General features: G+C 27.8%; 1 protein-coding gene across 1 annotated transcript in view; it reads right to left on the reverse strand.

Annotated features, from left to right (window-relative positions):
- Positions 1-4,602: 4,602 nt before the first annotated feature.
- The window catches only part of LOC129962847 (uncharacterized), a 34,593-nt gene continuing 21,169 nt past the window's right edge, over positions 4,603-18,026 (reverse strand). The window contains exon 6 of the mRNA XM_056076846.1: positions 4,603-4,734. Coding sequence (XP_055932821.1) covers positions 4,603-4,734 — 132 coding nt within the window. The remainder of the gene's footprint in view (positions 4,735-18,026) is intronic.

Consider the following 18,026-nt stretch of genomic DNA (forward strand, 5'->3'; position numbering starts at 1 on the left):
AAAAGCTACTGAATATTTTGTAATGAGTAGCCATACATAAATAAGATGTTCTTATGTGATTTGTGAGCCCTTGAAAACACCTTGTCATATTAAAAAGGATAAAATAGTTTATATTTACCCCATGCTGATTTCCAATAAATCAACTCAATCAAAATACAAAAATTTGACCCCAGCTTTTCCACTTTGATTCAATTTCACACTCAAGTTGGATGTGCGTTTTTTTCAATTTAAAGTGCAATAGAAATATTTTTTTTGGCACATTGACTCGTGTTATTCCAGCATTTCGATGAATTACTAAAAAAATCGAATGGATATTAAATTATATTTTTTTAATGTTACTAAGATTACTTCTTACTTACTCAATTCTGGTAAAAAACAAGTTAATGCTGAAAAATGAGATAATTATTTACCGGCTATAGCCCGTGAAGAAGCACAGTATTGGAGATGAGTTATGTTTTTCATGAATTTGAACCAAGATATAATTTTTTTCTTTTCCTGGATTTTTGTTTAATATCTAATGCCAAGTTAATCTGTTATTATATTACTGCACATGATGTCCATAATTGATAGATTTAGGTAATGCGAAGTAATGCTACCATAATAACACGAAGTCAAATGATAGTTTTAACGTTCTACATGCTTTCAAAAAAGTGATTTCTGTGCTCTATTTTGAATTTAAATGCAATAATATGTTAATGTAGGAATCAACCTTTGTTTAATTCTATTCAAAAAGGGTATTTTACATTTCTTTACATTAGATCCATAAATTTCATTGATGAAGAAAATTTTTTCACAATACTCAACGGACTTCCTTCATGAGTTATTGGAAACCGAAAACTATGAACTTTTGAAAAAAAAAAAAAAGCTTTCTCTTTCTTTTAATGAAGTATCGTGAAAACTACCCCTTCTATTTCGACTATCTATTGAATTAAAGGTATCAACTGTTCCCTTCGTCGTAAGCAGAATGCTAAAGTAGTTCTGATGTTCTCGGAACCTAGAAGTGGATTTGTGTCACAGTTTTATTTCCTTCCCCCCTCTAAAATGGTAATTCTTTAATTTTGTTTTAGAGCTATTAAACTAAATATTATATATATATATATATATATATTCTGCTGTATAATTATGTTGCATGTTAAGTAAAATTTCATTAATTTATAATCATTTTTATTACTTAGGTATCTGGAATTCATTTTAAAGTTAATAAATTCCTCACAGTTTACTGAGGCAACTTATTTAGACCTTTTAAAGCTTCAACAATGCAATGTGAGTTACAGTTTATTTATTTTTTTATTTCTAGCAATTTATTATTTATTAATAATTCATAATTTTGACAATTGACAATTTTTGATAAACAAGATACTGATTTATGTATAAAAGTTTAGGATTCTTGTTATTGTATTTTCTATTTGAAAATGTTTTCTTCATTCTTTGCGATGACCCTTTTTTACTATTCTATAAATAAAAATCATAATTGAATGTTTTAATAGTATTGTAATCTATGGAAAACGATTATAATTTTATAATTAGCGAAATTTAATTTTTTTTGTTATATAAATAAATGGCAGCATCTGCCACTATACTGTTTAGCTCTTAGAATAGATTTAGAAAAAAAATTGTTGCTGAAAATTTTTATTAAATACATGCATAACGTTTTTGAAAAATCGGTCAATAAATTCTATTAAAAATTCTATTTTTCTTTCTAAAAATTTACAAAATGTAAAGAACTATTAGATTAAAAAATATATATGATTCAACCACATTAAAATGGGGTATGGTTTGCTTTGTATTTGATAAACAATTGTTAGTAATCGCTTACATGTTAATTATTTCTTATTATAAATCTATATAATAGTAATCTGCTTATAAATGCTAATTTTATGCTTATAGTTGAGATAATATTACACTGAAAGGAAATTTGTTTTATTTCTTTGTTTTACTCCAACCTACTCTGTTTTTTCTTCATTATCTTTATTCTTACATTTTCTTCTTCTTTATATCCCTTTTTAGCTATTCTCTGCATAAAATTCTAAGATTCTTCTTCCTTTCATGTATAAAATTCTAGATATAGGTGAATATTTGTTATTAAATATCAGTATTGTTGTAACAGAAAAACTGATAATACAAAATAAAGGAATGGGGCGAAAGAGCGATTCTGTTTAGGTGCAGTGTGGCCCATGGGTGAAATCAAGTTTATTTTCATTCCATGCATCGTAAAAATGTATCTTTTTAAGAAAGTCTCCAAAACATGACTGAAAATATTCCTTAGCACCAACACTAATTATAACATCCACTGGCAGAAATATATAGATATTATGTAGCACGACATTAGTGGAAAGGTATTTTATGATAACTTGGGTACTGATGGGAAGATTAAGTTGAAGAATTGGAATTCAACTGGTTACTGTTTCAGCTGTTGTAGTAATCCATACCGAAAAGTAAAAAATATGGTACAGCAGTAAAAACGCTAACAGAAGCTTATGAAGAAATATTATAACTGGTTAATTAAGTCGATTAAAAAATATTTCAGATATTATATATTTCTTGTTGTTGTTGTTGTTTCTTATGGCACTTGCCATGGACAAGCCCGCTGTTACGAAGACAGTGATTTTAAGCCGGTGGGGGAGCGTCTCTTGTTTTTATAGTAGCGCCATCTAGGGTCAAGAGAACGACTTAGCTACACACACGTCACGGCCCTTTTTACGGAACGGATTTCATTCACGCATTTCATTCACTCATACACAGATCATAATTTAGACCTGAATCAGAGAATGATCACCCCTGATCCAGTATCCCCCAGTGGTATTACTCTCTTAGTTGATGTTAATGTCAGTTTGATAAATTTTCATAATATGGCAAGAAATTAAATTCATTAATGAATTCTACTCTAAATAATTTTTTCCCTTTATTGAAATAAATTTTAGAATTCATATGTATGTGGGATAGGATTTAAGTTCCACACGATGACAACAGCAGTACATCATGGTGATTAGATCGTCTCACCCATCATCAATTAGATGAGAATGCAGAGTTAAAAGGCGTTGACTTTGTTGGCAATGTGATGTCCAGTTTTTTAATTGGTGTAAGACACAGTCTGCCTTCTTTGTTCTTTTTTCGGTTTCGTTAATTGTTTTCTTTTTTCTAAATATTGTGCACATCTTTTAATTTTTGTTTAAAGCTACTTTAAATATTTTATTTATTCGTTTTAATCGACTTTGAATATCACACTCAAATCCATATGTATTAACTTTGCTTTACCATTCAATGAATTGGTTAGGATATCGTGGACACTTTAATAGAGAAATTTAAAACCCTACGATTAATCGACCCGACACAAATGACACCCGTTCCAATATTTAAAAGTCAATTATTACTAGGAATCACATTTATCTTCAAGTAGATCTTAAAGATGGGCGCACAAAAGGGCCCTTCTCTTATTGGAAAACGATTTTGAAGCTACTAAACTCAATTCAACGGAGTTTAACATTCGCTTATTCCTGTCAATAACAAGTACATATTACTGTTTCCATGTTTGCTGAGCTACTTTGAAAGTGAAGATTTCTGTTTGAGTGCTAGCTATATTTTAAAGCCCATTATTTTTGAATCACTGGCCATGAAAGTTCAAAGAATATTTACGTTGTCGAGACTACTATAGATAGAAATTGATTTTGTATTCAACTCGAATATATAGAGTGAATTTAATGAATGTGAAATATAATATCTTCAGTTTCGTATAACAAAATCATCCATTTTGTAATTTATATTACCTTTATATAAAGAATGTTGTCTATGTTATGTTAATTGTAAGTATGGAAATGGTAGTAGAACCGAATAAATTGAAGATGAAACATGCGTTTATAAAGGAAAAGAAATGCCATTCCATGTAGTCTTGTCCTATAAAAATACACAGGGTGGGCAAAAAATCCGTAAAAAGTTCATAAAATCGGAAAAAAATATCAAAAATAAAAAACGATTCGCAGATTTAGCATCGATAGGTTTCGGATTTATTTTTTAAGATAAGAAAAAAAAATTAAAAAGAAAAACAGCCTACAGATGACGCTGGTACGAACGACTTAGTTGGAAACATGCGAATGAAACACCCTCTTGATCCAGAACCAGTTCTACATTGCATGCCATATAAGTGAACAAGGAATCAGCAACTGTTGCACTGCGTAAATTCCGACTTCAGAAAAGTGTGAAGATTCGAAAAAAGCCTTTAACAGTGGCAGGCCTCATAAAGCTTGATCAGAGATTTTAGGAAACTGGATCGTGTAAGGTCCGGACAACCAAGTCTAAGGCATATACGTTCGGCGGGCATTACAGCCGGAATGGAAACATTAGCGTCAAAATCCACTGCAGGGTTTAGCAGTGCATGAAAAGCTGGCAGACGTTTGAGTCTACTACCATTCTCGATACGTAACATTCTTCATGAAGTTTTTCATCTGTATCCATGCAAATTACAGTTTTGCCATAAACTTTTACCCTCGAATGCCGTAAAGAAAGAAGCATTTGCGAAGTGGGCTTTCTCCAAAATTGGACAAGATCCCTCCTGAGTCTTTAAAATCTTGTGGCCGGATCAAATTCATTTTTTATTCCATGGCTACGTTAGTTAACATTAACAGATGTTGAAAGTTTCGATCCTGTCCATCCAATCCGTCGAAAGCTGTGATGTATACAGCCAGACATGTTGCACTCTGCCGATACTGGATTTGTGACACGGCTGCAATGTGTTATCACCTGTGGTAGTAGACATAGTGAGCACATATTTTTATAATAAGTGAATTGATAACATTGTTTTTGTTATTTGTCTTTTCTTTCACTTATGTGCGAAACGCGGCCTATCTGCTGTTTTTTGAATTATTCATTTTTGACCTTAAAAAAATCCCGTGACTTATCGATGCTAAATCTGCAAACCGTTTTTTATTCTGCTTAATTTTTCGGGTTTTATAAATTTTAAAGTTTTTACGGACTATTTGTCCACCCTGGAGCTTAGAACTTTTATCCCATTATCAAACTGATTCAAGCTATTGCAACAAAAATGCAAAAACAACTGAGCTTACAGACAGCGTTAATCAGTAGTGACTGAAATGCTTACGTTTTTATAAGTAGCAACGATTGCATCTAATAACAAGATAAGAAAGCAAGAACAAGGGAAATGACTGAAAACGGCAGATAAAAAGAAGAGTTTTTCTGTTAAATAATCATTGGCGTAAACAAATATTAGTTTATCCAACATTGTCTTTAACTAGAAAAAGACAATATACTGCGAAAATGTCTTCAATTCTTATTTCTTGTTATATGACATGGAAGTTCCAGAAAGAATTATTTTTTATGGAAAAAAGAATTATTTATAAAGTTTCAAATTTAAATATTTATATATTTATTTATTTAATTAAATAAAATTATTAAATTTATTAAATTTAATTAAAAAATTATCAAGTTTAAATATTTATATATTTAAATATTTATATAAATATTTTCATAAGTATATACGAGCATATATACGAGCAAATCTTCTTATTATTAGTTTCAGTCGATATATTTGGATACAGGTCTTGAGATAATTATATCTTAAGCTTCGATTATTTCTATTATTAGCAACAGAACATATATTTCTTAGATAAGCCTATATAATAAGAATCATTCACCTTCTATTTGAATGTGTTTGACATCTTGAAAAATACAAGGAAATTTTTTTTAAACTTTTATAAATTTACCAAATACATGTATTAATAAAAGAGCTTCACCATCTTTTTCTATGATAACTATTGGAGAGAGAATGAAATAGCCGTTTTGTGTTATTTTACTTGATTTAATATAAAAAGGAGCATGATTTTTCTTTAATAAAATGTCTGTATTGGATTTGAAATCGGATCTGTATCGAAATTGAAAAATCCATTTATTTATTTGAACCTTAAACAATTCTATATCTCTCAACAAAATCGACCAAAATTTGTCACATATATTCACTTATAAAATATAACTGAACTATTTAAAAAATTGCTTTGTCTATTTAAAGTGGAGGATATCTGAAGGAGAGGATTGTAACTCTATGTTTTTCTGCCTTTGAGCCGGAAAATGATGTTTAACAAAAACTATTTTTGCATCATTATAAAATTATTTTATTTACTTTTTCTAAAGTAGTTTTATAATGGTGTAAAAATACTTAATTTCTTACTAAGTTGCTTTTTAAACTTAGTTTTTCGTTGATAAAATTTCATTCCTTTATGACTATTTCTCTAATTTCAATCACTCATTCAAAATTAATTTTAATAAAATGTATAACAATAACTTTATTTAAAGTTATAACTTTATAACTTTATTTTAACTAAAGAGTGAAATAATACGAATATTTCACTCTTTGATAAAATTTATCACTCACGCACTTCTGAAAATTTAAAATTATTTTTCTTCTGTTATTTCCGTGTTTTGCCTTTATTTTCTAACACTTTTTAAAATATGAAAGTAGTTATTTACATTATAAATACCGTTGTTGGAAACTGATGCGATTTATTTTTATGTTTGCCATTTTTTCCTCTTATTTTAGATCTTCATATTCTGCATGTGAAAATTGGTATGTTTCATGTCTTTTCCATCGCTACCTTTTAGCCTGAGCGCGATGAATAAGACTTTATTTTATTCGATAAATTTCTCAGTTTTCATTGAAGCATTGCATATTTCATCAGACGATTTCGAAGTTTGTTCCAATATTTCAACGAATATTTGCATCTATTTTTGATAAGTTAAAAATTTGTGGCCTCTTTTAAACTTTGCAGTATGTAAATTGAATAATTTTTTTCCCTTTTAATTACTATAGTTTTATCATCAAAATGCTGAATTCAAATATATATACTCAAATATGAATATTTTTTAACAATGAAAGAACTTTCGATTAGCACGGATTTCGAAATAGAGTCTTAATGAAGGTTACAAAGTATGCCCGAAACCAAATTTCTTCTCATAATAAATAAATAAATAAGCACAGCGAAATTATTTCTAAAAATAAAATTATTTTCATGCGCATTAGATTTCTGTTGATTGCACGTTTAATACTCTATGAACATTTTTTATTTAAGTTTATATATTTTTTTTATTTAAATTTATCTCACTTTTGTAAATATTAAATTTCTGTTTTAAATAACAATTAATTTTAAGAGATCTGCAGGTATTTTTACATCAAGTATTAAATGAAGGAACTGTAAAGCATTTAAGACTAAAGAATGTTTTAGGTTGTCAGCTATTAAAATTGGTATTCTCATAAATTAAAATTGAAACATTTAAACTTCTACAATGAAAGAATCTGTATATATATAAAGACTATAACTTTGTACCTGTGGCCCCGTCTGGTTTATTTCTTCTCTATCTCTTTATATATATATATATATATATATATATATATATATATATATATATATATATATATATATATATATATATATATATATATATATATATAGATAGATAGATAGATAGATAGATAGATAGATAGATAGATAGATAGATAGATAGAGAGAGAGAAGAAATAAATCAGATGGGACCACAGACACAAAGTTAAATTTTTTTTTATAATTTATGTTGCAATGTTCAGAATAATATAGGCATAATTCAAACTTGAGTTTTTTTTATATTTGGTTGCTTTAAATTAATTAATTTCATACTTTAGAATATATAATTTAGAAGAATTATTGTCACTATTGTCAAGCAACTAAATTATTATATTAACAATTATAAATGTCATTATAATACAATTTCGGATAATGAGGATCATTTAATATCTCTGAAAATAAAATATTTATTTCTTACTACTCGGGGATAAAAATTATAAGTCAGAAATAGGAAAACTGAAATTAAGTAGATAAATCATTTCACGTAGTTTTAATAATATACTAATATATTTTCAATTATAAAATGTGGCTTAAATTGAAACGATTTAGTTAACAAAAGTAAGAAAACAGTGAGAATTTCCGTTTGTGAAAATGAAACAAATTTCTTAATTGCTGTTTGAATTTAATCGAAGTAATCCATTGCCTTTGCTCTTGAAATACAATTACTGTGACAGTAATACGCTTAATACATGAAGAAATTCAATAAATGATTTGGACTTCCCAAAATGAAAATTGTAAAACAACATATTATGTTAACAAATGAAAGAAATGTATTGCTTACTCTTTGACCACTCGTCTGTTAAAAATAGAGAAATCCAAACCAACGCAAAGGAGATGTTTGAAAGCATCAAAGCAATAAGCGTAGACTTTTATAAACAAAGCTCTGATATTAAAATACATTTTCATAAATTTATTGTGGTTAACTCTTCATTATTTACTCTATTGCTATATTCATTGTCTTAATTAATGTAAGGTATAAACACTTAACGCTTGATTATTCAGCCTTGCATTAATCAATATGGGAAGCGTGTATTAAATAATTACACTTGTGATATGTGGCTTTGGAAGCTGAAAGAGATGAAAACCACCAGAGTAAGCAATGCCAAACATTTCCCTTGCTGCCACCCTCTAATTAATTCGTGCTAAATAGTTTAATTGTTTGAACATACTTCGAGCGGTAAATATTAAAAGGTTTGAATATTCATACGGCTGCACCAGAAATTTATTTAGTGTAGGTATAAAGTGGAAGAGAATTGAATGTTTTGGCTGTTGAATAAGAGGTAACACTACCATATCTCTTTATTAATAACAGTCATATTTTTCATTCATTTTGGTTTATATGTTTAATGTTAAATTTCGATTAACATTAGAGATAGCGAGCAATTGATTCTTCAATGTATATTTCAAACTAATATAACATAAAATTATCAACTTTAAAAACAAAGTTATATATTAATATAAACAATATTAAAGCAAAAGTAATTGCTTTAATATTGTGCAAGTTGTGGTTCGAACTCGCAACGTTAGGGTTCATAGCCGAGTAACAAAGCCACTAGACAAAAGTGTACACTCTTCTCCGGAAGTTGTTATATGGCTTATAATGTTACCACCACAATATACTTCATGACATATAATAAATCATCCAGTGGGAGTAGTCTCACCTGAATTTTCTCGCACACTCTCTAATAAACTTGTTATGCCAGAGAACGCCTTGAATAACATTGGCTTACAAAAGTTACGAAATATTGACTTTTGGCGTAAATTTAGCATATTTACTAAATCTAACGTGTCATCCTTGGCAGATATTTTGGTGAATAATTCTTGGCAAGCAGTTGATAATACCAAACATCAAATTTATGCTTTAGGTATGTTCTTAATCGATTGAAACAAATATTTGGCACAAAACTACGCTTGTAATAACACAATCCTATACTAAAATTGATTTATTTAAGTTATTGCGTTTTTGGATTATTGCGTTATCATGTTTCTGAAAGTACAAAGCAAAAGATAGTCAACCCATTGCTGGTTTTATCTCAAACTTTGGTAGGTTTCTATACTATAGATGTTAATTCTGCGCCCCGAATCTTATCTATTTAACTATCTTTATTTTGTAGTTATTGTGTTAACTTATATTCGAACAGCCGGATTTCCACTGTACAAACTTTACATAAAATTTAATAAAAATTTGCAAATTTGATGTAAAGATCATATACCGAATTTCAAAAGTCTAGCTCAAAAGAATTTTGAGCTATCTTTGTTACAGATAGACACAATGCCATTTTCCAAAAATGTATGTTTCAAACTCTGGGAGATCTAAAAATAGTCATCGTCATAGATTAATCATTAATAGTCATAGATTAATCAAAATATCGAGTTCGAATATTTTGACGATTACTATATTTTCTCTATACTACCTATACGAGAAAGTAAAATGTAATAATTACTCAAGTTTCATCCCGAGGCATATTTTTAAAAATTAGCATTTATTGATTAAAAAATAAAGACGTGTTATCTATTATATAAAACCTGATAAATCTCCAAAAAACAATAATTTAAACTGACATCAACAAAATATTTTTAAACAAGAGGATAGAATGGAAGAAACAGTAGTTAAAAACTGACAAAAAGGAAAATATTCCCGGATTAAGCAGAATTTGTCAATATAGTGCTGGAAAGCAAATTATATTTTCTCGCCTGTGCGTTACTATACATTAGCTTATATCTGTATATTTGTTATAATCTTGATTGTTTCTTGCCACAGAAATACAAAAGAATTAAAATATTTTGCAACAAAACGATAGATAGCTTTACATTACCAAAGAATGATAAGTCTGTTTTATTAGAATTAATTTTAAAATGTGTATAATTCAATCACTTCATCCTATCTATTCAAATTGATACATTTGATTTATTTATTATAAAATATGATGTAAAATTCTTCAGTTATTCATATATAATTTTGATGTCAATTACCTCATTTATCAATATATAGAAAAAACTCTTTATTTTAAATAGGTAATTGCAATTATAACCATTAGAAGTGGTTTACATCTTTTTTAAATTGCATATATTTCCTTTTCCTTGACTTGAATTCTGAATTTAGAAAGCATAACAATGGATGTTTTTTTCACACTTTTTTTATTACAATTCTGAGCAATTTGCTATACAAAATATAGAAAATAGCAAAATATCCAGAATTTGATTTCTTAAAAAATTGAAAGTTTTCAAGCTGAGAAACAGGCATTTTAGTCCTAGTGAAATTTTATAAATTTTTCGTATTCATAATTTTAGAGTGTGATTGTAATTTATGAAGCAAACTAGATTGCTATTTTCTCATTTTGCAAATACATTTACTTTAACTAGCCTTAAAACCTCTTTCTCCTACAGCCTTTGCTGGCGAATGGAACGAAGAGGAACTAACAACCGGAGCTCAACTGTCCAGTGAAACAAATCACTCATACATTTAATCTCTTCTACTTTTTTACCATTTAAATTTAGAGAATTTTTTTATGATCCTTGTGCGAAATGAATAAACAATTCTCCTGATACTTTGAAGAATATTAATTAATTAATGTCCTTAAATTAATCAGGAGATTGTTGATTAATTCAGGAGAGGCAGATTCAATCAAATAATCAGGTAAATAATTGATTTAAATTTCAGGGCAATATTTCCCTGCTCAAATTACATAAAGAATATTTCTTAAAATTGCCTGGTTTAACATATGCAGTCTTTAATGAACAAATACATTTTTCTGCAATTAAAGTGAATAAAAGCATTAAACAGCAGGAGAAAGAATAAATGGTACAAGATGATTTTTTAAATATTAACCCTTTAATGACGATAACTCTGACGACTCTTCCGGATGTCATAAATATACAATTTAGATGTATTGAATAACGGCACTTGTCAGAAAATCAGTCATGATTTTATACTTATTATTATACTATAAGATTTGCACATCTAAACGGGCTGTTATCCTGTTAAAAATATCTCAGATATGATTATCATAGATTAACTAATAATAATTATTATAAAACTCTCATGCACATTGGGAATGTGCTTAAGAAATAAAAAAAAAGATAATTTATAGCGCACTTATAGGTAAATATGCAGTGATATTAAAATTTTATTTCCTTTCAGGGAGGTTTTTCTTATCATTATGTTTACGATCACTAAAATCAAAAATAATTACTAAAAACAGCATGGAGTAGAGAGTGATCTACTAACAGAAAGGAATCAGATATGACGCAGGTTTGGAACAGAAAAAAAAAGTTGACCTAATAAGCTAAGAAATTCTACTAAAAATGAACACCGGAACGTAAAATAAAGTGATGAAACGAATAAATGAAGAATGAACAATAAAGACCAGGGATGATGAATGAAATGAATAAGTTTATACAAAAAAAATTAATTGATCTGAAGAATTCGACTCTAAAAATGTTGAAATCCACGTTTCCGCGGAAATGCAAAGTCAAATACAAATAAAAATAATGCCAATGGGAGTTTTAGCAGAACTCTGCTCGCTAACCTTTGCTATAGTGTAGCAAAAAATAATGAACATTTGTATAATCTTCAAATTTGTATAATTTGAATATAATTATTTCTGTATAAGCACTCAAATCGAAACTAACCATGAAAATAAGATTGAAAAAATGATAATCTCAAATAGAAAAAGTAAGCGTCATCAGATACAAATTAAAAAACGTGTTGAATGTAAGGAAGGAGAAGACATATGGGTATTCATAAATACTTCAGGGTTTGCTCGTATTCATTATTCAAACTTAAAAAGAAAAATAAATATCAGTATCTGTAGAAGATTTTAATATAAAGATATACGGTGGAAGCAAATTGATATACAGAAATAATTCATTAATTTATATATTCTATATTTTATAAAAATGCATTTTTTACTTTTGACATTATACAATGTGTACCGTTTAACGTGTATTTGAAGAATTAAACTAAATATGACTTCTATAAGCTCCTACATCCCCGATAAACAATAATTGTATGCAATATTGCTTACTACTTCTTCTGGATATGGAGAACCTTATTGATAGTTGATGATAAAAATGGTAAATGTTTGAGTGCTAATAGCGTCAAAAAATTGCAAACAAAACTCTTCATATTAATCCATAACCTGTTTATATTCTCTTTTTAACTACTTAAAGGAATTATGAAGTACACTTCATATTTATATACGCACGTAAGTTTATATAAGTAAGTTTGTGATTTCATATTTTCATATTCATTGTAAGACGTTGCTCATTTGATACTTTAGTTGATTTTTTTCACTTTATAATTTAATTATACTTCAATACTTATATAATATTATACCATGCATTTAACCCCCTCATAACTAAAATCTTTCGAATTCAAGTGCCTCAGAATATTGGAAAAACCGAATTTCTCCCTCAAAGATAAAAAAAAATTCCTTACCTCCTCAGAAACTGCAATGACAGCTGTGATCTTGAGTGACTGGCATGGATCCAGCTAAGTTGATTGCCGTTTAGTAAAGGTATGCTCAGGTAAAGTTTGGGAGTTCTTATAAACCCTTCCTGTTCCCCACCCCCAAACCCATTTGGGAGGCATCTCTAGCCAAAAAAGTACATAAATTCAATCAATCAATTATCAAAGAATCATACTTAATGAAATGGAGAAAATTTCGCAGAGAAACGCCCACTGCAGTTTCGTTGAATTAATTAAATAAAATTTAGAGTTCGAATTTTTTTCGGCATTTACATCTTTTCCACTTTTAGTCTTTACATTTTGATATAAACTGTAAATACTTATTGTGTTTGTCATATAGACATACGATTCTTAAAATGTTTTCAACTTATTTTAAAAGAAATCGAGTTAATGAAACTAACATAATTACTTAAACAGGATTTTCGTTATTAAAACAGAGATCAAATAAAGATTATAAATTACATTATCATCATGACTCGGGCGAAATAGATTAAATTAAAAAATAATTTACAAAACCTGATTTAAAAATGTATGCTATACCCCAGTGATAGCTTAGTTCTACATAATTTTCTTTTAAATTCCTGAGAAAATATCTTCTAAACATGAGTCTGAAGATTATTACTATAGTTATTATATATTGAAAAATAAATGCATAAGAAATTTTCAAACATATACGTTAAGCCTACCGTGAATGAAAAAGTTAATTACAAAGAATTACTGTTGCTCCTAACAATAGCAACTTAATTATGTGAAGAGAATTTTGAATTAGATTCTAAATTAGTGATTCTCCCCAAATCTTCTCCTTATTTTCACCGCAACTTTTGTGTATTATGATATCTGATGCAGAGTAAAGGGAATTAATTTTCCTATTATGAAATATAAATATTGAGTAATACTTAAAATTGTAATTAAAATGTATTCAATTTTATTTTCTTCATGTTCCTTGAAATGCACATTGAATAGAATATTTTTAAAAGTATATAGTGTCATGCTGTTTTAATTTTAGTATATAATGCTGTTTTAATTTTAGTATTTATTGTCATGTATAATGTCATACTGTTTGTAATTTTAGTCACTCAGCGTAATTGTAATTACTCTAAAATCAACAAAGAAACTCTAATTACTCTGAATAATTGGTAATTCAGAATAATTGTTAAATTTTGCTTTATCCGTTATTCGAAATCTCTAATGAATTCAATAAGGTTGGTTTAATATCTCAGGGAATATATTAATATTAATATATCCTTTTAATATCTAAGGGAATCCAGAATTCTTATTGGAAATTTTTCTTTTTACTGAAATAACATCAAATATTCGCGATAGCCACTTCTATTCGTGCACTTTTATCAACATCATAATAGAGTTTTTAAGCAATGTCCTCCTAATGCTGAGATTAATGCTAGATATTGAAACTATAGGAAGCTATAAGATTATGAAGTAATTTTGATGAATGCAATAAAATTATGATGTTCTAAAAGGGATAAAAAATAATTTAGTAGCCTAGATACAAATTTGATATTTCATTGAAATTCAACTTTTAATTCTTGAAATATCCATCAGCTACCAATATACCAGAAACACATTGGACAGATTTACAATAAAATGAAAATTCAAATTTCTTAACATGAATGCGTCATTTGGATTTCGTTTATATTGCTCAAATAGTATATAACATTTAAAAGGAAATTAAACTAAATGGGGAAAAAAAAAATGCAAATTTATGTTTGCATATTCATCTTTGATATCAATCACCGTTTATGCAACATATTGTATATGGTCTCGAATAAAGTCTTTATTCCTGAAATAAAATGATAATAAATATTAGTATTTCTGGTTAAAAATTCAAAGAATATTATGATTTCTGGAATTATCAGGTGACTTTTACATGAATGTTTCTATTTGTTCAGGTAAAGATATTTCTTCTGTCTTATACACCAAAAGCCAGGAAACCTCAAAATGTCCTTTTGAGAAGAAAGAACCTTTCATGTTTTCTTTTGGTGGAGCGTATCCTGAGAAGAATAAATTTCCAGAAAACATAAGAAGTGGCTCATCCCTTAGCTGTCCTTGCTCCACTTTGAGAGTTTTTCAAGAAAACCATTTTTAAAGAGATAACCAGAAACCATAAATCGCCGGAACCGTCCAACAATTGTATCGAAATCATTTGAAGCACCTCAGACCTTTACGTTTTAGAGAATATTTCCGACTCTCTATAGCCATTTCTCAGCATGCTTCCGTTCCAGAATGTGACACCCAAGGACAACCGACGCTTAGAAAATATTCCTCGTCAACTCAATTCTTCCCACAGAACAGATCATTTCTCCTACTGGCCTCTTGCTCATGCCATGACAGATATCCATTACAGGTTTGGCTCTCTACGTATTTCCCCATTTTAGATTTTTTTTTTTTTTTGAAAAAAAGAAGTCGTTCGAAAAATCTGAATTTTTCTCTGCATCAGGGTGTCCTTCCATTATTCTAGAGGTCCTGAATACTATATGTTTGGAATATTCGAAACGTGCGACAGGAAAAGATGATTTGAGTTTTTCCTGAGACGTGATCTCATAATAGTGGCTTATATTAATATTTCTTTCAACCATACCAGACAGTTTTTAGGACTTTCTTGGGGAACAAAATCACGTTTCAGAATGGGCTTTTGATGGGGTATGTATTATTAAAGGTATACAGTAATTCCATTGATAAACATTAAAACTTGCACTTCCATTAGCACTTTTTACTGCTTCTTTAATAGCTTTTCTATTTTATGCGGAATCAATTCTAATGAAGAAAGACGTGAAGAAAAACAAATTTCTTAAACTGAAATTACACTCGCTGAAAAATCACAAAAGTGTAAGAGAAAAATATTAAAAATTTAATATATTGTATCTTTTTAAACAAAATGAGATTTTCACTTATATTCGCTTGCAAAACAACAATTATTTTAGAATTCGTAGTACTTTATATTTAATAACATTTCTTCTTAAAAATAATGAAGAATCCTGGAAATCAAAAGAAATTTACTGAAAGAATATTTTTTTAGTATAATAATTATTTTGTTTCGAGTTTTATTCATTGTAAACTGATTGCAGTCTGAAAAATCAAATATTTTAAATTTAATGTTAGAAAATATAAGAAAAAATGAACATTTTGAAAATAATTGTCATTTTGAAACATGATTCCAATTTCCTATTTACTAATAGCAAATTTATGAGTATTTGCCAACACAAAAATTAAAAATATGCAATGATTAATTAACTTATCAATTTAATTTTCGCATTCGTAGATGTTTTCGTAAGAATAAGTAAATGTTTTTCCTTAATTCATAAATTTAATTTTAGTATTCTATAATATCCATATGTTTCTGTTTCAATCCTCTGACAAAATAAAAAATGAATTCTGCACTTTCATAATTCGTCAACACCTAACAAAATTTCGGTTTTTTTTTTTTTTTTTTCACATTACGTTTAAAACATCAAGATTAAGCTATCCATGAAATAAAATTAAATTTCGTGTAAACAAATTCTGTATCTTTCAATTTTTATTATGTTTAGAAAAGTATGAAAAAAATAGTTGGTGAATCATTTAAAAACTGTTTTTATATATGTATTTTAAAATTATTTTAATTCTTAAAATATAAAGATTATTTTAAAATTCTTTATTTTGAAAACAAAACAAAAATATTCAAAATGACGAAAGCTTGACATCACTTCCTGACTAAAGGGTGGCATTTATCAGCATATTTAAATTTAATTTATATTTAAAATGCCAATATTAAGAAATTTATGAAATGTGAGATTATAAAACAATTCTTTTGATTTTAATTTTATCAAATTTCGAAAATTTTTATTTGTTACAAATAGAAAAATCTGCAAAAAGTTGTTGAAAAATGCTACATAAATATACATTAAAAAGTTTTTTTTTTAATTTAGGAAAAAAAACCCCAAAAAATGAAGATTACTTTCAAATATTTTACTTAAAAAATAAATCAGAAGAAAAAATGCTTCAGAATAATCGCATTTTAACTTCATAATATAGCTGAAAGATGATATTTAACAGTTGTAAATTGCTTAAGAATTTGAGCATGCATATTGGAAAAACAAAAAGAAAAATAATAGAATACGCCAAATTACAAAAGTAAGTAAAGGTAAAAAATTTAAAAAAAAATATTTTATCTATTGAATGAGATAAACTGTACGCTTGAGTTAAGAAAGTATATGAAGGAATAACTATTAATTTCAGATTTTTAATAGGAATTTGTTTTACAACGGAAAATATTATATTGAAAAACCTCAAAAATATTATCATTCTTGAGCAAATATCGAATGATAAAAATATTTAAAAATTAAAATAAAAGACAATTTTCAATCTTTATTTCTGCTATACATAATCGAAAATCTGCCCATATAGGAAATGCTCATAAATAGAAGATTTTGTAGAAGTTTATAAAAAACGACCGTTATGTGTTGAAAGAATTATTTTTATTCTAAATTGATTTTGAAGGAAATTTTTCTTTAAATTGGCTAATTCATTTATTCAATCTACCCCAAGTAACAAAAGTATGTAAAACCATTCCCTAATGAGGCCCAAATGTGATAGTAAGGTTTCGTGTTCAAATGATTTTATGTGTTTGACAATGCGTTGAAATAGTTCAAAGGGATTCTAGAATTATTCCTGATATTATCCTTACCAAAATTGCGAATGGACATGGGGACTTCTGATTGAACGTGGCAGACACTGTGACTAGAGGTATATATAGCTGGCACTCATCCGTGAGATTCTGTGTGATTTCAAAACCCTAATTAATGTAAAATTCCAAGGGACTATTCATAATATTCCTGAAATTTCATGTAACTAAATATTTACGATAGATTGAGTAGATGAGTGTATTCGATGGTTTTCATTTCACCTGCGTACGTTATAGCAAATTGAATATCATTTCAATGAAAAACTAATAAAAATTCATATGTATCTTACAGTATTATGTTTTGTTAACTAAATTTACATATTTACTTTTGTATATATGCAATAATCCAGTATTTGATTCAATGAAAATGGAATAATATATTGAAAAAAGGTATGCGTTTTTTCTTTCTTCAATACATTAATTCAAGCTGACATAAATCCAGAAATATTTTCTAATTATCTGTCTTTTTGATTTCTTTAATATTTATTGCTTGATT

The sequence above is a fragment of the Argiope bruennichi genome, chromosome 3 (genome assembly GCF_947563725.1).
Source record: "Argiope bruennichi chromosome 3, qqArgBrue1.1, whole genome shotgun sequence".
Lineage (NCBI taxonomy): Eukaryota > Metazoa > Arthropoda > Arachnida > Araneae > Araneidae > Argiope > Argiope bruennichi.